The sequence below is a fragment of the Sceloporus undulatus genome, unplaced genomic scaffold (genome assembly GCF_019175285.1).
Source record: "Sceloporus undulatus isolate JIND9_A2432 ecotype Alabama unplaced genomic scaffold, SceUnd_v1.1 scaffold_16, whole genome shotgun sequence".
Taxonomy (NCBI): Eukaryota; Metazoa; Chordata; class Lepidosauria; order Squamata; family Phrynosomatidae; genus Sceloporus; species Sceloporus undulatus.
The window spans coordinates 1,268,672-1,289,211 of record NW_024802938.1 but is presented as its reverse complement, the minus strand read 5'-3'; the positions used below and the strand labels follow the sequence as shown (position 1 = coordinate 1,289,211).

General features: G+C 42.4%; 1 protein-coding gene across 8 annotated transcripts in view; it reads right to left on the bottom strand.

Annotated features, from left to right (window-relative positions):
* LOC121917371 (heterogeneous nuclear ribonucleoprotein Q) overlaps window positions 1-18,875 on the bottom strand; it is a 22,394-nt gene extending 3,519 nt beyond the window's left edge. For 6 of the 8 annotated variants that reach the window (XM_042443282.1, XM_042443284.1, XM_042443285.1 and 3 more), the window contains exons 1-11: window positions 18,051-18,090; window positions 16,840-16,999; window positions 16,053-16,171; window positions 15,810-15,917; window positions 12,205-12,318; window positions 11,939-12,115; window positions 7,336-7,471; window positions 6,492-6,697; window positions 3,886-4,035; window positions 2,557-2,678; window positions 1-238 (exon numbers count right to left, since the gene is read on the bottom strand). The exon at window positions 1-238 is cut by the window's left edge. In XM_042443282.1, coding sequence (XP_042299216.1) covers window positions 1-238; window positions 2,557-2,678; window positions 3,886-4,035; window positions 6,492-6,697; window positions 7,336-7,471; window positions 11,939-12,115; window positions 12,205-12,318; window positions 15,810-15,917; window positions 16,053-16,171; window positions 16,840-16,999; window positions 18,051-18,065 — 1,545 coding nt within the window. In that variant the 5' untranslated portion in view covers window positions 18,066-18,090. Of the gene's footprint in view, window positions 239-2,556; window positions 2,679-3,885; window positions 4,036-6,491; window positions 6,698-7,335; window positions 7,472-11,938; window positions 12,116-12,204; window positions 12,319-15,809; window positions 15,918-16,052; window positions 16,172-16,839; window positions 17,000-18,050; window positions 18,091-18,646 lie in introns of those variants that run through there. The other 2 variants (XM_042443281.1, XM_042443288.1) reach the window with 2 other exon arrangements.
* Between the last annotated feature and the right edge of the window lie 1,665 nt (window positions 18,876-20,540).

The following is a 20,540-nucleotide window of genomic DNA, read 5'->3' as shown; positions in this document are numbered from 1 at the left end:
AGCACCCCTTGCTCCTCTACCACCCCTTCCTCTAGCTCCAACTTGAAAATCTTCATAACCATAGTAAGGATCTTCATATCCCCCACGATAGTTATGGTAGTCATAGCCATAGTAATAGTAATCATCTTCATATCCATAGTAGTCAGGAGGATATCCATAGCCTCCTCGGCCTCCTCGGCCTCGACCTCTTGTTGGTGGGGGCATATGAGGAGGGCCATAGTAGTAATAGTCATCATACCTGTTAAAAAATTAAGCGTGATGTTTAATCCTATGTCAAATAATACTTTCAATAGATTTATACCATCAAAATTAATTCAGAAGTTAAAGTAAAATTTCCCTAAAATTAAAATCCCATTTGCTGTAGTACTGTTGCACTACTGTACTTCAAGACATGCAGTGCATAAGCTAGTAGACTTTATTGAGAGCCATACATGTCTTTAACACAGAGGGTCTCAACCTTTGGTCCTCCAGCTGTTTTGGACTTCAGCACCCAGAAGCCTTTGCTAGCATGACCAATGATGAAGGAACCTGGGAGATAAAGTCAAAAACATCTGGAGAACCAAAATTTGAGAACCACTGTTTTAACGCCTATATGAAATATAAAATAATCAGGCAACACTTGATACAGCCAGCCTCTGCTAGGAGGTGTGTATTATAGACAGCCTGTCATTGCTCATGTAGCAAAGTCATCAGGGAAAATGTCAAAATGCCTGTGTCACAATCTCTGTGAATGCGGTTTGACCCTACAGTATTCTAGGCTACTTAAGATGGCTTGCTTCAACAAGTTATCAGTTAACCCTAATTTGTTCTTTGTTTAGATATCAGGGAAGCTACAGTTATGGTGAAATTCGGAAGAAAAATTAAAAGTGGATAGAAATGTCTTCACTATAGGAAATGACAGTACATGAGTATAAGGTTCACTGCAGCTAATTTTTATAACACTAAACTATGGAATAGCATTACATTCAAATGAAGCCATAGATTAATATAAACATTATGGTGTAAAATTAAGTTTGAACTGAATTGTACAGCAAATTTTAAAACTGTGATTAAAAGTAGTACTCTGCAGCCTTCACAAAAAACCCAAATTATACATATTTTATCCATTTTCAACAAACTACAATTTCTGATATTTGTCAAAAACCAGTATATTTACTAAGAAAAATCTACATTTCTTGAGGAAATACATACTAAAATAGGGAATTTTATGTAACAATATATCCACTTTAGAAAAGCATCTATTTATGCCGCTTAAAATTTCCTCAAATACATTATAGTGAAGACTCTGAAACTATCAATGAAGATCTATCTACTGTCCCATACCCCTCTAAATATTATGGGAAAGGGGGATTTAGAAATTGATACATTCAGAGATTAAATTATTTGTATTATCATTCTAACTGGTTTTTAACAGTGAGAAAATAACAGATAGTGCAATGAATGGTTAACGACTGATTACTTAAAAGAAACCTTCCACAACCAGGGGCCCACTAGAGCTAGAGCAAAGCAAGAGTCCAAGAGGACCTGAATCCAGTCAAAGCTTGCACAAATCACAATTAAGTAGCTGTGTAATCAAATTTAATCTGTTGCTCTATGTGCAACTAGCATAAAGAAAGCAAAGCAGGCATAATTATTATGGTGTCCTAATTTCAGAAATTTATGCAGGATACCCCTTTCCCCAGGCTTGTTAGGTTCTCTCACTCTCAGACTTCAGGATAATTATGAATACAGTCTTTAGGCTTACAGTGGAAGCCTGCACACTTTGTTATAGTTTTAGTAACTATAGCATTTTCCCCCAGAAATACAAATATAGAAATAAAAAACTGAGATGACACTCAGAAAGAAGTCATATTTTAAGCAGCTGTGGAATTTTTTAGGCCATTAGAAAACTTCCCTTCTCCAGCCTCTGCAGGATGGAGACTGCATATGACAGGGAACAACCTCAAATGCACCAAGGAGACTCAACTCTATTGCATGCTTCTCCCCTCACACTTTACATATTTACCACAGTAACAATATCACAAGGTTGAAGGTACATATTTTAGGCTTAATTACTATGCTTGTATATTAGGAACTAAAATTTTCCATTATCTGGAAAATCTTTTAAAATTATCAGCTGTATACTGCTATGGTTTTGGCAAATTAGACATCCATGGTATTTTTCACCTGATCTTATAATTACCCTGGACAAAAAGTAGGACTTGCTTGATCACTTCCAGGGATGTATTACTAAACTAACACAAATACCAGGTTAAGCAAGAAATGGACCTACTAACCACCAGCACATGTCATTCACGTAACACAGTAATTCTCTTTTAAAAATAGACCAAATGCATAGGCAGCACTTTTATTTTTGGAAAAGGATCTATCATAAGAGAAGTGGATACCTTGAGCATTAACTATCATAAAAACATGTTGTTTGGCACAAAATGCACATTTTATTTATTGGAATTGTCACAATGTTATATAATACTTTAAAATTGGGTGGAATTAATATTTTAAATCCAGAATATGAAATAGGAATGTCTGTGTCAAACTCATTCCACCAACACTTACATCTGATTTTTAGCAGCTTGCCTCTGCGCTTTCCTTTCTTTCCTTTTTTGATCTGGTGGCTTTGCAAAAACAATTTCAATATTTTCACCTTCTAAATCTTTGCCATTCATGCCTTCCATTGCCTGTGAAGAAAAATTTGAAATATAAAATGAATTCTTAAAAGGGTTTTGATATGTTAAGAACACAGCCCATCCAGATGTTTCCCATTACTGGGAGAGGAGGATTTTGAACTATTTTGCTATCTCCTTTCCTCACTATAAACTCTTGATTAGTCATTTTATAGGGGACTGTATGCTTGGGTCAAAAGACTGGTTTTGCATCTAGCCCCAAACTGGGATTGCCCAATCCAGACATCAATCTGGCAGTCCCAGACCGATCCCAGCCCAAAGAACCCTTAGTGTGGGGCTAAAAGACCAGCTATTTGCCAGTGTCTTGAAATCTCCATGGTGACAGCTGGCACACTGCACAGCCCTGTGTGCCCTTATCTGCCGCCATCGTCATGGCCTTTGACATTGAATGGGGCTGCCTGACCACGTAGGTGAAGCCAGGTGCCCTCTTTCCAACCTTATGGGCTGCAACAGGGAGCCTTCAGAGAAGGCACAATAGCAGCAACAAGTACAGGCTTGCCACACCTGCCCATGGACTGACCCGGGTTCAAAGCAGGGGCAGGAAACCTTGCTTGGCCCATGCTATCCTGCTTGTCTGCTCAGGCCCTAGTTTTTCAAAATGTTATCTGCAACCAGGAATCCAAATCACAAACAGAGCTTTAAGCAAGAAAGCAAATATTTTTGTACATAGAATGAAATAAGTAAAACTTAAATTTTCATTATAACTACGTCTCAACAATTTCAGTAGATCTATTTTAATTATTACCAATTGTGTATCCAACATATTATATTTAACAAGAATGCTGCACAGAAGTACAAGACAAAGCCTTGTAATATAAATACATTTAAAATTAATGACAAAATACTGCCTAATTTCATAACCTAGAGCAGTAATTCTCAACTTTTGGTCCTCCAGATGATTTGGACTTCAGTTCCCATAATTCATGACTGTTGGCCAAGTTGGCTGGGGCTCCAAAGAGCAAAAATCCAAAACAATGGTTGGGAACCACTGAGCGAGAATCTACTATTTTCTGCTAAAAGTGTATTTTCAGTTTTTAAATAATGTTCAAGAGCACCTCACAGATAACAGAGCAGAACCAAATATTTGTTAAAATATATATAAGATAAAACTGTTAAAAATTAGATATTTTAGCTAAGATCATGAAGGGTTTTTAAAGAATTTGATCATTCATCAGTAACTTTATTGTCATTCAAAACCTACCTTTACAGCACCATCACGTTCATCAAAATGAATAAAAGCATAATCTTTCAACTTCTTTACTCTTTCCAGTTTTCCAAACTGACTAAAAGCCTTTTCTAGTATTTCTTCTGTGACTGAATTTGCAAGGTTCCGCACAAATAACACTTTCACCTAAAACAAAGTATTACTTTGATTTAGAATAAAATTTATGTTGTTTTTCATAATAATGTACTTACCAAGAATTGATCACAATATCACAACAACATCTATCACAATAACTTCTAAATTTAGCTTCAAGCAATCTCTTAAAATCTAAAATCCCAGTTAAAGATTTCAGATGACAGTTTCTATTGAAATTGGCTGGCTTTGTGCTTGGGAGTTACATCTTTGTAAATGGGCTTATATATGCACAAAATTGAACTGAGTAGCTTTGCAGTATCTACATTGACCTAAGGCTGTTGCGATGTTACAACATACAGACATGTGTTGAACAATGGTGAAATGATGTGCTATGGCTTGATACCCAATGATGTTCATAAGGGCACTCCCCAGTGTGCATCTGATTACTAACTAGGAAATGCTAGAGCACAACAGCAGTGACTCATATTCATTAGAGCGCTCTTGCCAATTACAATGTGAAGTACACCTTCACAACCACTGCATTTCTACAATGCAGTTACTGATATGTAAAATTACAAAATGTAGACTATGTTGTAGGATCCATTTGTTTATTGTTTCAGAATGTTTGAACTATAGATACACAAACTCTTCTGGATTCCTCTGCTCATTTCAAAAATCACTTTCTTTCTAGAAAGTACTATGCTTATTCTTGTGGTGCTGTTTATATCTAACATTTGTAGTTTTGATATGAAGTCTGCTCCCACAGAGCAAATATCTTTTCCACCTGGAAGAATGTATCACATGCACTGCTGGAAGTGGAGCCTCACACCAACAATTCTTAATAGACAGGAACTGTAGGAGTTAAGACTTGAAAGCATCACCTACTAACAGAGATATTATGAGTGTCCTAAAATTAAATGCCAAGAAAGATTCTCATTGACAGAAAGGCTCAAAATCATGAAATTCTGAACATTCATTAACTATGTCTAACAAACCTTGCAAGACCAGACTGATGAATGCAGACCAAACAGGCACAAGACAAATATCAGCTTGTCTTCTTAATTAAGCTAAGGCCTCAAACAGATGGGTGAAAAGAAATGGTGTCATGCCACTTTGGGGACATGGCATTTAGATGAAGCAAACCCTCAAAGCGCCCAGAAACTGCGTCATGGTCACATTAACAGGAGGAAATGCCAGACTGAAAAGAGGAAATAAACCGCTCTAGATGGGAAAGTGCACAACTTCGGCCCTGCATATAAATGCCCAGAGATCAGACTGGTTGGAAAGGAGCGCTCTATCCCAACTCTAACATATGGCATATAAATGCACCAGTACAGGTGCACGTTTAAAAAGAACAGAGACAGCAGTCAGCGCAACAATGCAAAAAAGGGCAAGTGTGACACCTCCAGTGGCTATAGGTACAACATACAGTCAGAACGGGGAATGGAGTGAAAGGGCCATGTAGGGAGGGGCATGATTGTGCATTGCCAGTGTTTTACTGGACACAACTCTGCTCCGATGCCCTGTTCCAGTGAAGGGTCGCAGGTGCGACTGTGTGCACAAAGGGAGTGGCCATCCAGTGGGGTGGCATCTAGGCAGCAGGCAGTTGCCAGCGGTATGTTTCTGCAACAGTATGAATGAGTGGGGGGAATAAAAAAAAATACCCAGCAGCACCAGTGTCATGTAGTTATGGCATCCACATGCGGGCTGCCTTGGGAGCAGGTGGTGCGGTCAGCAGAGTCTTGGCCTTCTCTCAGAGGAAGCAGTTTCGGGCTGCTCTTTCCTGCCTGTCTGCTTGACTTCTAGATAGGCTAGAGGGTAATTTTTCCCAATTCATAATTGATAAAAATGTGTATTACAAGCAGAGAAAATCAATTTTCAGTCCTATTATTTGTAAATTTTGTTGGCTTTATTAGTTGTAACTTGAATTTAGATTTCTGTTCCACCACAGAGAGGATGAAGGAAGAAGGCAACTCTGCCAATTTCCTCTAACCCCCCCCCCTTCCCTGTACACCCTCAGAAAATCTGCCCTAGGTGATTGGAGAACCCTCAGGAACCATGTGGAATAAAATGCTGATGGCTGCAAAAGAATGTATTAGACGAAGTATTGCCTTCCCCTTCACTAAAATGCCTCCAATGAATCAAAGCCTTTAGCTGCCAAAAATCTGAGCCAAACCCTACATGTGAATATGCTTCATCACCTCTACATAATTAGGTTAAAGAGCTGAGCAAACTACTGCAAAAATTATTGCTGTGAACATTGAACACGACTTTCAAATTATAGCAAAAGCATTTTAAAAGGTAATTCCATCTAAAACACTTGATGTATGTTGTACTGTGTCTTACAAAACAAACTGACTTTGCCTTTCACCTTGTTGGCATCTGAGGTAACTTTGAAAGCTAGCAGACATACCAGCAAATTCAAGGGGGCTGGGGGGGAGGATTGGATTTTTGTAAAAAAAAAACAAACAAACAACTATTTGATACACGTATATATAATCTTTTACCTTTGCCATGACCTCAGGATCTGGATCTTCTATAGGATCAGCCCATTCAACTGTAACAACATTACCCCAGACCTTCACTTTTCCACTCATTAACCTACGCCTGGCTTGTGCTGCTGTTTTGTGATCTTCATATTCAAGGAAACAAAAGCCTCTGTTCTTTTTTTTGTCATCAGGTTGGTGATACAGTATTACATCTGTGAGGCCCTCTGAAATTGAAGCCAGTTGGATAAGTTTAATTAACCTATCAGATATACCAATAATAATCTTTATTAAAATTAACTAAGCTTTAATGAGACTTCATACACTCCCAATCTAAGATATTTTCTAAGACTGGAAAGCAATCCCTAATTGCAAAGAAAAAAGCTACAGCTCATGTGCACAGTGCATGGGGCCAGATACATGACCAGTCAAGCATTTCAGTCAGTTGATTCATTTACAGTATTTCTATAATATGCTGTCCTAAACTAATATAGCAATGAAGACAGGTTCTAACAATGTGACTGAATGTTTATGAATATTCTAATTAATGAACATAATTTAGCAAAACAGCAGAATGTCCCCTTCTATGGAAATATGGTCCCTCACTCTTACAGAAAAACAAGACAAATAATGAAGTAAAGCTAGCAAGCCCACTCAATGATACTCCAGCATGGTAAACAGAGGCAACAGCACTAAGTATCAATTCAGTTCTTTTATCCTACAAAATATTCCTTAGGATCTCAGTTTACAAAATCATCATCATTCAACATCAGCCGAAAGATGGTGAAAAAATTCATCACTGATCACTTGAACAAGGATGATTTCCTTTTTAAAATTCACAAACACAAGATACCTAGTAGCTTACCTGTTACTTTGCTAAACTCGTCAACTATCTGTTCCTTGGTTTTACTCTTAGGAATAGAGCCAACAAAGAGCCTATTATTGGCAACAGAGATACATACACCAATGTGTTTTCCAGAACGAATTTCATGATTGTTATACTAGGAAAAAAAAGTTAATACAAGGACAGGTTATCACAAATTGTTTATCCTTTAACCCATTTCACTTACTAAGTTTAAGATTTTTGATTCACTGAAGAAATATCAATGCATGTTATGTTTGTTCATATGGGGAGGTGCCAGAGTGCTTCCCTCATATTATGTAGTTTAGCTCACTAAATACATGCAGTTATTCTCCCCACATGCCAATGTGGTCTCAACTACTATGGCCACAATACAGATGACCATTGCTTAGAGTTTAAAACAAACTGAATATATCAAGAATATTGAAAAAATGTAAAACTATTTTATCATTTAAGAAACTGTTTCTGAAGTGCCGCAAGAAATGTTTTTTACATGACAGACTAAAATACTTATCTTCTTCTATGTTCTTTTTTAAATAAAATACAATTTGGACAGAGAAAAAGATTACCAGTTTTGTTTTTACTCTATTAATATTAAGCAGATAACACCTCTATTTGCTTCAGCATACAACTAACTATATGCATTTGGGTTTTATTTTGTTTTTATTAGTTCTCTGTAAGAGTGCTTTTATTGATAGTGTTTTTAGAACATTGAGATATTTTGGTCAAAGACCGTAAATAAACATACATACATACAACTAGCTTCAGTCTCTACAGTACCCATCTTACACACTAAGCAAAAACGCCACACATTCCTCATGAGAGAATTCCAACAGATTCTTGAAAGTGTAATACATCTGTTTGCAGTACATAACTGATAATAGCTTATAACTGGAATGGGCAGGAGGCAGAATAATATCTATTGGTAGATCTCAAAATGTTTTGCGAAACACTGGCAAAGATTTCTGACTCCCAATCTTTAATTGTAGTAGCAATAAAATTAATGTTCTCCACTGAACTAAATTATATTGCTGAAATTAAGTAAGCAAGAGATGGATTTGTGCACGCATTTTATTCAGGTAATCAAAACAATTTTGTGGGCTCAGAATTATTTCATTTTGCACTTGGCTCTTGTATGTCTTGCATTTGGCTCTGGTTAGTGGACTTTGCGGTTATTGTAAAAAAACACACACACACAGCAGAAATCAGTCCACCTTGATTTATAAGAAGTGATGAACCACTGTGACTGTTCTAACGTAGCAATGCAGAGAATCAAGTGAATGTTCCTAGAACCAATTCAGGGACCAACTTTTCATACTGGGACCAAAACATAACAAAAGTGCTTGTGAATAATTCTACAGGCTGCTCTGAAGCAAACACCAAACTAAGCTCATGGAACAGGGGGGAAAAACAGCAGCAAAATTGCTTTACCCTTCCTCCTACTTTTCAGGAAGCAAGATGATATTTAGCTATAAAAGCAAAAACAGCAGTTTGAACTACAGAAGTATTCCCTTCCATCTAGATCATAGTGTAGTACAGTGGCGCCTCCGCATATGCGGTCTTTTTATAGGCGGCTTTGAGCATAGGCGCTCAAAGCCGCCGGTGCGCGCGGGGCGGAACATCCCATTCAATTGGAAACAATGGGGCTCGAGCATAGGGGGATTTTTTTATACGCGGAGGGATCTGGAACGGATCCCCCGCGTATAATAAGGTTCCACTGTACATCACAAAGTAGATTTCTTTAAAAATCAATTTAACAGATGGACTCACTTTGTGGGAAAATACTGTATATACAGTGGTACCCCGGGTTACGAAATTAATTCGTTCCGCCGCCGCTTTCGTAACCCGGAATACTTCGCAAGCCGAAAAACCCATTAGCGCTAATGGGGAAAAGCCGCGATTTCGTGTGAAATAGCGCCGAAAAGCACCAAAAATTTTTTCGTAACCCGAAAAAACCTTCGTAACCCGGAACAGTTTTTTTAATTGGATTTTTTTCATAACCCGGAAATTTCGTAAGGCGGCGCATTCGTATCCCGGGGTACCACTGTACTCATATAAGTCTAGAAATTTTTTGTCAGTAATTGATCGCAAAAAACGGAATCATCTTATCCATGGGTCAATGTAAGTACTGTACTTTAATTCATACATATGAGTGTGTCTGTGTATGTAAATTAAAGTACAGTACTTATCCTGACCCATGAAGATAGATTAATAGATAGATAGAAACCATCCTCTAGTGAAAGGCAAGAGTATAATCCATCCTGGAAGCACTGGCCCCCCCTCTACCCTCTCATCCATCCAGCCTTTAGTGTGAGCACAAATAGTTATGCCTGCTGGAATTTTGTAATTTCCTTGGCATTGTTTTAATTTGCTTCATCCTTTAGATCATTTGTTACATGTCCCTAAGTTTTACCCTCGACTTACCCGTGGGTCATATCAAAATCCATAAATCTGGCCCCAAAACCTGCCTTCAACTTATACAGTACATGAGATCGACTTATAGTTGAGTATACAGTAAACTATTAACTGCCTTATACAATGTGTATTTTTAAAAGCCAAGAGCTGAACCTAGACTTAATTATACTCAAGCCAGAGTCTCTGGCCATATTTATTTTAAGCAAAATTGGGTCAATGGGGCTAGTTTTAAGATAAAATTAAGTCATTTTGTGTCATATGTTTTGATTAATACAGAATTCTGAACTTCACACTGAATGTTTATTAATCATGATATTAAAACACTTGGCCTAAAAACCAATGTAAGTGCATTACATCCCATCTTGGCAATAGCCACTAGCTTGTCCAGCTACAATAATAATCTGCTCTAAGCAAGCAGGCAAGACAAATTTTTATAAAATACTGATAAGTGAATCTGTTCCTCTTCAGAACATACACTACCACTCACTTTTTAAAAGGCCTAGAGAGATGATTATAGAAAGGCTAATAAGAGCTTGTGGGCAAATAACTTATTAGTTTATTTACAACTTTGGTATACTTTAAATGAATTTAATTGTATATCATCTATAAATTTAATTATAGTAATGAACTATAGGCCCGGTACATAACTCCAATAAGCGGCGTACCAGGGCCGATACTAGAGTTAGGGACCGTGCAGCAACTGCACGGTCACTAACCCTAGTATTATGTACAGATGGCATAACAATGGCAGTGCCCTGTGTACACTGTTGCCATGCAGTGCTTACGTAATGAGTGTGCCAATAGCACACTTGTTACGCCGCCTCTGCGGCTTTAAAAGAACCAGCTTTTCTTGGGTTCTTTTTCCTCCGCAGGGAAGCCGCACAGTTTGATGGCTGCGGCTTCTTTCTGGAAGAAGAACAGGTGCCGGCAAGCCACCGTTTTTTGGCGGTCTGTACTGCGCCATAGTTACCTGAACTATAGTCACTTTAACTATAAAAAAAACCAAAGATGGGAGAGGTAAACAAGCCACCCCAACGTGTGCTGGCCAGCACAACATGACAGGGCTTGGAATCATCCACTGCTTCACTAAGAATTACTTTATAAAACGGCAAGGAAGAAGCCCCTACAAATAGGATTATTCAGATTTGACACAATTCTTTAAAACAGCACCTTAATAATTCCATCAATTGCAAGCAGTAACATCACAAAATTCAACGTTCACTCAAATTGGAATAGGAAACACATGGCCCTCCAGATGTTGCAGCACAACTCCCATTAGACAGTGAAAGCATGCGAGTTGATCTCCAACGATATCCTGAGGGCCGCATATCCACTACATGTAACATTATGTATGTTCCTATAATTACTATAGCAATGTAGATTGGCAGTACAAAAGCAGAAATTGTGATATGTTAAGACTAAGCAAGAATAAAACAAGTTAGAACCTGCTACCCATCATTCTCTTTCCTGCTGGAAAATTGATGGTCTGTGATTATTGTGCTAACTTCCTCTCAGCAGAATTAGTCAATATGTATGACTTAGTACATCAGTATTTTCCCCACTTTACCTCACAATTCCTCTTAGGAAATGAGTACCATACAACAGTTTTGAGGTGACATATGTAAGACTGCACTCTAAGTCAACTGAATGAAAGGACTTAGTAAGTATTTGCTTCTTCAGTGTGATTCCTGGTTGTTCACAAATCACAGTAAAGCAGAATATTCTAGTCTTTTTGTGACAACTCTTGACACGTTAATAAAGCAAACACAATTATTTAAAAATCACAAATAGAGATGCTCTGCAGCTTGTTTAGCTACTTCTACTGGACAGGAGAAGCTAAATGGGGACAAAACAGCATTGTGCACCAACATGCTGGTTTGGTCATATGAAACCAGAATTCTCAGCAATTCTGGTTTACCAGGACAAGTATACTTGTCTGTTTGCTTTGGAATACTGTTCCAAAGAGAAGGCTGAAAAGCTGCATATAGTCATCAAGTGAAATAAGGGATAATATGACTCTTAAGATTTAATGTGCCCTTTCAGTAAGTGTACAAGTTCTCAAAGTCACTATATCTACACAAATCAAATCTACACATTAATACACAAGCTGATGAGGACATTTCTCAGTGACTGTGAGGTAAGAGCAGCTGCTTGTGATGGTGCCAGAAGAACACAATGAAGACAAACTTACCAACTTAACAGCTTCCTGAGCAGCCTCTTTGTTGCAGAAGGTGACAAAAGCATATCCTCTGTTTAGGCCTGTCAGTGGGTCCATCATTAAACGCAGGTCCCAAATGGGCCCAGCTTTCTCAAATAATGGAACAAGCTCATCCTCAAATAAATCCCTTGGAATCTTACCCACAAATATCTGTAATAAAAATATTTCTTTTTAACATATCACTCCTAGGGAAGCATGCAAATACAGTGCTGACCATCCCAAAATATTGTTTTGCTTACCTCAGTGCCAACAGAAGGTTGTTGTCCTGAATAGACACACTCAGGGGGAGGACCGCCATACTTCCTTTGTCCAGTCGTTACATCAAGCGTGTATCCCGTTCTCTCCAAAAGTGCCTTCAAATGTAAAATTTTCAATTAATATAACTATCTACAATTTATCCAACACTAATCACACCACCCAAAATGAAAAAGGAAATACATGATTGCAAAGATACTACTTTTGTAGTCTCCTGTATTTTATAAAAGCTTGTATTTATTCATGTTTTGACTATACCTTCCCAACTACTGTATATACTCATGTATAAGCCTAGAAATTTTAGTCAAAAAATTGACTCAAAAACCTGGATCAATTTATCCACGGATCAATGTAAACCCTCTACTTTAACCCTTATAAAAAAGGGAACAATCCCCTGATGAAAAGCAAGAGCATAATCTGTCCTGGAAACACTGATTCCCTTCTATTCTGTCATCCATCCAACTTTTAGTGTGAGCACGAACAATTATGTCTGCTGGAATTTTGTAAGTTCTTTGGCATTGCTTTCCTTTGCTTCATCCTTTAGATCTTTTGTTACGTGCCTCTAGGTTTTACCCTCGACTGACCCATGGGTCATATCAAAATATGTAATTTTGGCCCCAAAATCTGCCCTCGACTTATACATGAGGTCGACTTATAGTCAAGTATATACAATACATTGCTTTCTAGTGAGTGTGCTTTTTTCCACTAAGCCAATATTTGTGCACAACTATTCCAATAGAAACATTTTACACTTCAATCCTGAACACTGAATGAAAGTCGCAGAACTGTTTTTCTTTTTTCTGACCTTGTGCTTCTGTTGGTTATGTAGCTGCCAGTTCAGTATGCTATACAGTGGTACCCCGGGATACGAAATACCCAGGTTACGAAATTTCCGGGATACGAAAAAATCCCATAGGAAATAATTGTTCCGGGTTACGAATGTTTTTTTGGGTTACGAAAAAATTTTTTGGTGCTTTTCGGCGCTTTTTCGCACGAAACGCGGCTTTTCCCCATTAGTGCCTATGGGTTTTCGGCTTGCGAAGGCTTTTCGGGTTACGAAAGCGGCCGCGGAACGAATTAATTTCGTAACCCGAGGGAGCACTGTACCTTGGTAGATCTACCCCCTCCTAAAATATCCATCCATGTAACATTCAATAATCCCAGCTTGTCCCTATGCATCTTAGATCCCATTTATATTTGGAATACTCTTGCCCCTAAAATGGGGGAGGGGCAGTCTATTGGTGGAGGGACCAATTTAGAGAAGTGATAAGAAGGTAGACTAGAAAGAGACCAATCACCAAGTATGTCCGAGTCTCAATGGTTTAACAACAGTAAGAACAGCCTTTCTAAATTAAGTTAGAGGATTTTGTGTCACTGCACCTTAATTCTGAAACATCCTTAGGCTAAGCATTTGATGCAAGACAAACCTGTTCCTTAATTCTAAGAATATGAGCAAGATCCCAAAATCTTGCAAGATCCCAAAATCCCAACAGACCTCTACTGTTAGGATTAGCAGGATGTAACAGTAAATGAGCAGGTGACCTTGCCCTCCCATGCAGCCTTTAGACATCCCAACATCAACTCTGAAGGACTAGAAAAGCCCTCCAGATGTGTAGAGGGCTGCCAAAGGAAGGGAAGAATATGACTTTCTGGAAGTTCTATAAGCTCTTGGAGATGTACATATATTCCTCATTCTGGAGTAACTATTTTGAATATGGCTCAAGATAAGCCAACTGTCTACCAATCCTTCCATGCATTTGTACCAATCTCAATCTGAATAAACAGATTTCAGTATGGTACAGTGGGCCCTTGGTATACACGGGGGATCCGTCCCGGACCCCCCCCCCCGCGGATACCAAAATCTGCGTATGCTCAAGTCCCATTTGTCCTAATGGAGGCGCGCATGCACACGCGCTGCCATTGGGAGAAAAGTTCCTGCCCCCCACCTCCCCTCCCTCCCTTTCCTTCCCCTTACTTACCTTTAAAGTCTTAGCGCAGCTGCTTGGCCTCCGCCGCCGCTGCTGCAGGGCAAGCCAGGTGGCGGCAGCGGCGGCAGAGACAAAGTCTTGGCTTTCTTGTCGCTGCCGTAAAAGGGCACGATGACGGTGCTGGAGGCCTCTTGGCCCCCAACCGCACCGCCACCAGGCCTTTCCCACAGCAGGAGGCAGAGCTACTGTGCCAGAGGCCTTCAAGGCCTCCAGCGCCAGCATTCGGCCTTCTCCATGCCTCTGCTGCTGCGGAAGGGCCGGATACCAGTGTTGGAGGCCAAGAGGACCCCAGCACCAACACCCGCCCCTTCCACGGCAGCGAGGAGGCCAGGTGACGGTGCCGGAGACCTTGAAGGCCTCTGGCGCTGCTGCCTTCCGTGTCTCCTCTTTGCCACCTCCGTGCCTTTTATTTGAAGAGGAGAAACGGAGGGCAGCAGCACCAGAGGCCTTCAAGGCCTCTGGCTCCGTCATCCGGCCTCCTCGCTGCCGCGGAAGGGGCGGGTGTCGGTGCTGGGGCCCTCTTGGCCTCCAACACCGGTATCCGGCCCTTCCGCACTGGTGGAGGCATGGAGAAGGCCAGATGTGTGTGAAGGCTGCGCCCAGAGGCACAAACCAGGAAGGAGCTCCGAAACGGAGCTCCTTCCTGCTCCGTGCTAAGGGCACACTAAGCGCCCTGGCGCGGAGTGACGACGTCACGTCTGCGCCGCCCCGTATAGAGGCGGCGCGGTCGTGACATCGTCATGGCGGCGGCCGTGTGGAATAGCCGTCACCATTTTGTGCACGCAGAGCACGCACTAGGGTTAGGGGGGTGCAGAAGCACCGCCCCTTCCTAACCCTAGTACGCGCTCCGCACGTACTATATGGCCCGTCTGTAACGGGCCATTATCACCTTTCTATTCTCTCTGAACATACTTTAAGTCTTTTCACTCTAAACGTTACCCTCAAAGCTTGTCATTTTTCCTGTCAGAACAAACTAAAATATTTGTGATTTCTGTCTTGCATACAGATCACAAATGCAGATACACAGCTGCTCTAACTGATTAATCACAACTAAGCACTGAAGACCTTACAGTATCAGACCATGCTGCACCCGAATTATTTACAACTACTGGCTTACACAATCAGAGATCAGGTTACAGTGCTGTTGGAATAATAAGAGTTCATGAGTCATTTGTGTCTGAACCAATATCAAACAACATCCATGAGAAGAGGCAAAAATGAACTTTTCAAAAAATGGTGTTAGCACTAAGTGTTTAGAGTGAGTGCCATGACTATTATGCCATTAAAATGTGTGGTATAATGCCAGGATCATCAACTAATTTAGGTTTCAGAAGCACAATGGAAGTGGCACTCTGCTTAACATATTGCTCTATCAGATGCACACAGGACTCATTTCAGAAAGAAGTACTATGCAGTGAAGTGTGACACATACTTAAATAGGAAAAAAAGAACTTATATCATAGACATTCAGCATGCCATGACTGAACTGATATGTGCCATAAAGGCTGTAGATACCTCAGCACTAACTACTCTTGCATACACAGTGCAAGTGTACAAATAGTAAGAAATATTTAGAGTAGAGTTCCTATTTAAAAACATACCTTGATTTTCGCCTCATCTGGTCCTTTGCTGGAGTCTGCCACTTTGGTCCCTTGTTTTTCTCGCTGCCTATATGTCTTCATGACACCACATAAAAAGGCACTTTTGTTCTAAAACGATATGGGTAGATTTAATCATGGCTGATTTGTATATTAGATCATTCTAAATAGAGTCACTTGTACACATGTACTATCACAAACTTTTGCACTAACAATGAATAAGAAAATATTAATGTAGTACATTACCTGAACATGAGAGAGATCACTGTCTTTAAATTGCTGAAGTACTGCCAATGCACCTTCTTCATTAAATTCCTTTAAAGCTTCAATAGCTCTTTCATCTAAATCACTGTGAGCAACTAGCCCTAGAAAAAGAAATATTAAAGAGTCTAGCAATTTTGAATCAACAATTTTACTGAATTTTCGAAGTAGATACATTGGTTAATGTATCAATTAAGCTAAGACCATTAATCTTTAAAAATATATAATTACATCACTCAGCAAAGTACCTTCATGTTCAAATACAGTATATTTACACATAATCATACTGCATTTTACCAAATTCTTTGCAAAAGTCAAGGTGTCCATAGATAGTTGAACTGAACTGTGTCTTTGATGAAATGTTTTAAATAGGCAGAAGCACTCAACAATTCTACTGCTCTCCAAAACACCTCTCCAGAACCTGACTGAATACTCCATAGCCTTTGCACCCACTGGACCAACCATTAAACTCAGAGAAGCACCAATTACGCTTTCACTTGCTAGGCTACACACTGCTCCAAGTATGCGCACAACTATAGTCCACTTACAACTATTAATAAACTACCAAAGTTCACCGCCACCCCTTTGCTCAGTGTCAGAGGCTGCTCTCAACTAATGTAATTAACGTTAGGTGTTAACTGTTGGTCATCCAAAAGCTAAGGAAACTGCAGTCCCCATACTTTTTTTTGGAAACCACAAAAAGTTGCTATTTTAGCCCAAAGCAAGGAAAAGTCCAATAGAAAATAGTGCCTTTGCAAGTTTTACTTCTTACCTGCAACGTAAATTTCATCTAGTTTTTCAGCAACTTTCTGTGGTAAACCAGCATCAAGCAATGTCTGGAAATGCTCAGAATGGGTAACTGCAGCAGAGGTATCCATGGGCTCTTCAGTACCATTCCCATTAACATGTTCAGAAGCCATGTTTCCAGATATCTGTTCAAACGCAATAGGCATAATTAAGCTACAAACCTTAAAGCCAGACGATTGGGGGAGTTGTGGATACATGCAGAGTTTTAACTGGCTTTTCCCTATGGCTCTTTGAGGCCAGAAGGGGGCCTTTTTCTTTCTGCAAGCAGAAGCACCGAGCAGCCAAAGGCACAGACCAAGACCTTACTTAGCAGGGGCAGTTAGGAGGCCTACACTACTTGCGCCTGGCGGCGTCCCAGTCAAGCCTCTCTGACTCACCTCCCTACCGTCCTGACACGCCCTGAAGCAAAGCAGCCCTGGGAAAGTCTTTAAGAAATGGCACAAGGAGCGGAGGGAAAGGCGGGAGGGAGGGAGGGCAGGAGAGAAAAGGCCATGCAGACACAACCGGAGCCATCCAAGGCTGCCTTGGCCTGCATGCCACACTGGAGAAATAACCAATGTGTCTCGGCTCAAGGCTATGGAACTCTGGGAGCTCCAGAACAAACTCCAACTCCCAGGATGCCATAGGAAAGAGCCAGGCCGGGTTTATTTCTGCAGTCTGGAGGCAGGCCTGGAGAACAAGCAAACCAAGCCGAAGGAACAAAGCGCTTCCCAGTCCGCACCGCCGCCTCCGCCATCAAAGCCCGACGAAAAACACGTGCTCGGCGCCTCCAGATGCCTTACAACTTCCTCCAGCGACAGACCTCCCTCCCTCCCTCCCTCCCTCCGCCCTCGCCTTGGCTCTTTTTTCTCTGGGAGAGGCATTGCAACACCCCGGGCCCTCTTTCGCCACGCGGGGAAAGGCGGCGGCGGCAGCAGCAGCAAGAGAGGAGGAAAACAGGGGGAAGGGGACCAATGAATATCCATCCAGACATAAGGCTAAAATGAGCGCCAGGCACCGCTCTCTCTCTCTCTCTCTCTCTCTCCTCGGCCTCCCCGCCGGCAAGAGAACGAGGCTGGCACGGACCCGCTTCCCAAAGACTGGCCTAGCAGCACCGGCAGCAGCAGCAGCAGCAGCACACGCCCGCCATTCCCCTCCTCCTCCTCCTCCCCCTCTCCTTCCAAAGTGGACCCTTACCAGACTCGGAAGCATGCGGCGCCCCAAAGACCCCTTCCCCTTTCTTCCCCTTCCTTCCTTCCTCCCTCCTCCCTGCTTCCCTTCCCCTCCCTCCCTCCCTCCCCCCCGGAGGCGCCTCGTGGCCAATGAATGGCGCTGCCGTTTGGACAATGAGGCAGCTGGAGGAGCCCCTTCGCCGCCGCCGGAGGAGGGAGGCGCAGAGGAGGGTCTCCTCGCTCCCCTCCGCCCCCGCCTGCCTGCCTGCCTTCCCTCCTTCCTTCCCCGCGCGTGTCATGCCTCTGGCGGGGCCTGGCGCGTGTGGGGCAGGAAGGGGCCCGAGCCCACCGTCCTCCGCAAGGCGAGGCCCTTTGAAGAGGGTGGCCACGATCAGGACTGCCATCCTCTTTTGTTTACCCACGCTCCATTTTGTTTTAATTCCATGGCTGCCACTCACTGCTCCCCTCCTTCCCTCCTCCTCCTCCTCCTCCCTTGAAACAGCTCTTCTTCTGCCTGGACCGCTCTCCTCAAGAGACCGCTTTGTGATACATTTCTGAAGGGAACGAAGAAAATGGGCTCCCCCTCCCTCCCTCCCTCCCTTCTTCCCCGGCCCCACTGACCTGTGCGGGGCGAGTGGCTGATGCGAGAGGGGCTCCGGCGAGAGAGAGGGCGGGCGGCGGGCGCGGCTGAGGAGCTGCCCCCTGTTCCTCGCTCCCTCAGCGTGTGTCCCGAGAATGTGGAGGAGCCTGCGTAAAATGGCGGCCGCTCGAGCGCTCACGCCGCTCTTCTTGTGGCACCCACCAACCCCCAGCTCGCTCTCGCGGGCGCGCACGCACGGACGCTCACGCACGGGGGCGCGCTCCCTCTAGGCCTCGGGAGGGAAGGGAGGGGCGGCAGGAAGGGAGTGGGACGAGGCGCCTCGCGTGCGCATGCGCGCTCCCTCTTCGCCTCGGGAAGGGAGGGGCGGAGAGGAATTGGACAAGGAGCCGCGGTATACGCATGCTCGCCAGGCGGTGTGGGTCTCCCGAGCCGATTCGCAGGGGTTACGCGGTCACGCCCCGCTGGTTGGAGGGTGAGCTTGGTTCTAGGAGGGAGGAGGACGCGCGACTCCGAACGTAGACATTCCAAGTCCAGAGGAGGGGGGGGGAGATGGGAGTCCGCGCATGCGCACGCGACTCGGAACGTAGACATTCCAAGTACGTACAAAGTACTGTAGAATGGGGAGGATGTGAAGGAGCCAGCGCATGCGCACACGAGTCCGAAAGTAGACGTTCCTTCTCCACGCTGGACTTGAAGAAGGATTCCACGTTGGAAGAGGCCAACAGGGCCCCTCTGGAGGGGGGCCGATAAGGATCCTTTTTCCCCTCTTCTCCCCCCCCCCCTTCTCAGCTTTATTGGAGCACTCCGTCCTGCTAGAACTCTGACTCTGAGGAGGAATAACTAACTCCTCAGATGCTGCCGCTACTCAAGGGCTGCGGTGGCTCTTGAGGCAGCTTCTGTATTTAATGCCCCGTTTGTATATTAAAATGTGAATCCTCAAACAGTTCTTAGGTGTTTATTAGAATTCAAAGGCCCAGCCGCGCCCTCCAGGCCCTGCTTTTCCAGGACACCTCCCCCATCCCAAGCCCTATTTTCCGGGGGGATTCCCACACACCTCCATTTTGAGCATGAAGAAAAAGCATTGATATCTATATTAGTGTTTTTTGCTTTTAGTCCTCCATTTTGAGTAGGACTAAAATCATACATTTATATTCCTGTCAGGTTTTTAGCCTTTATTTTCTATCCAGGAGGAATCCCAAAAGTGTCCTCCATTTTGAGCATAGCTAAAAAGCATGAATCTATATTTCTAAGGTTGTTTTAACTTATTTGGCCATGTCCCTCATTTTTTCCTGACTGCCCAACCTTTTGGGCTCAGTTGTGGTGAAAGGTTTCATTCACTCTGGCCATATTGGCCTGGAAAACCAGCAAGCAAAGGGATCTTGCCTCACCTTTGAGACTAAGGCTGCATCCGCACTGCAGAAGTAATCCAGGTCTCACACCGCTTTAACTGTCGTGGAATCCTGAGAGTTGTTGTTTTTTGTGGCAATGTGTCTGACAAAGAAGGCTAAAATGTCTCACAAAACTACAAATCCCAGAATTCCCCAGCATTGAGCCCGGGCAGTTAAAGTGGTTTCAAACTGGATTACTTCAGCAATGCAGATGCAGTTGAAATTGTGAAGATACGTTGATGAGAAAACCACTACCAACTTGAGTTTATTGAAGGAAAGGCAGGATACAAAATAAGATTAAACCAAACATACTGATTAACAGTGAATTCAAACAAAAATCTTTACCTTTATTGGCCGGCCGAAATGCAGAGTACACTTGTTGGGAAGATGCCTGCGTTTTGTTTGTCCTCTTGGCTGTCCATCCATGGTACTCTCAGCCCTCTTCTCCAGCCCCACATCTCAAATGCGTTGATTTTCTTCTTCTTATCTGCCTTCTTCACTGTTCAGCTCTCACATCCATACATGT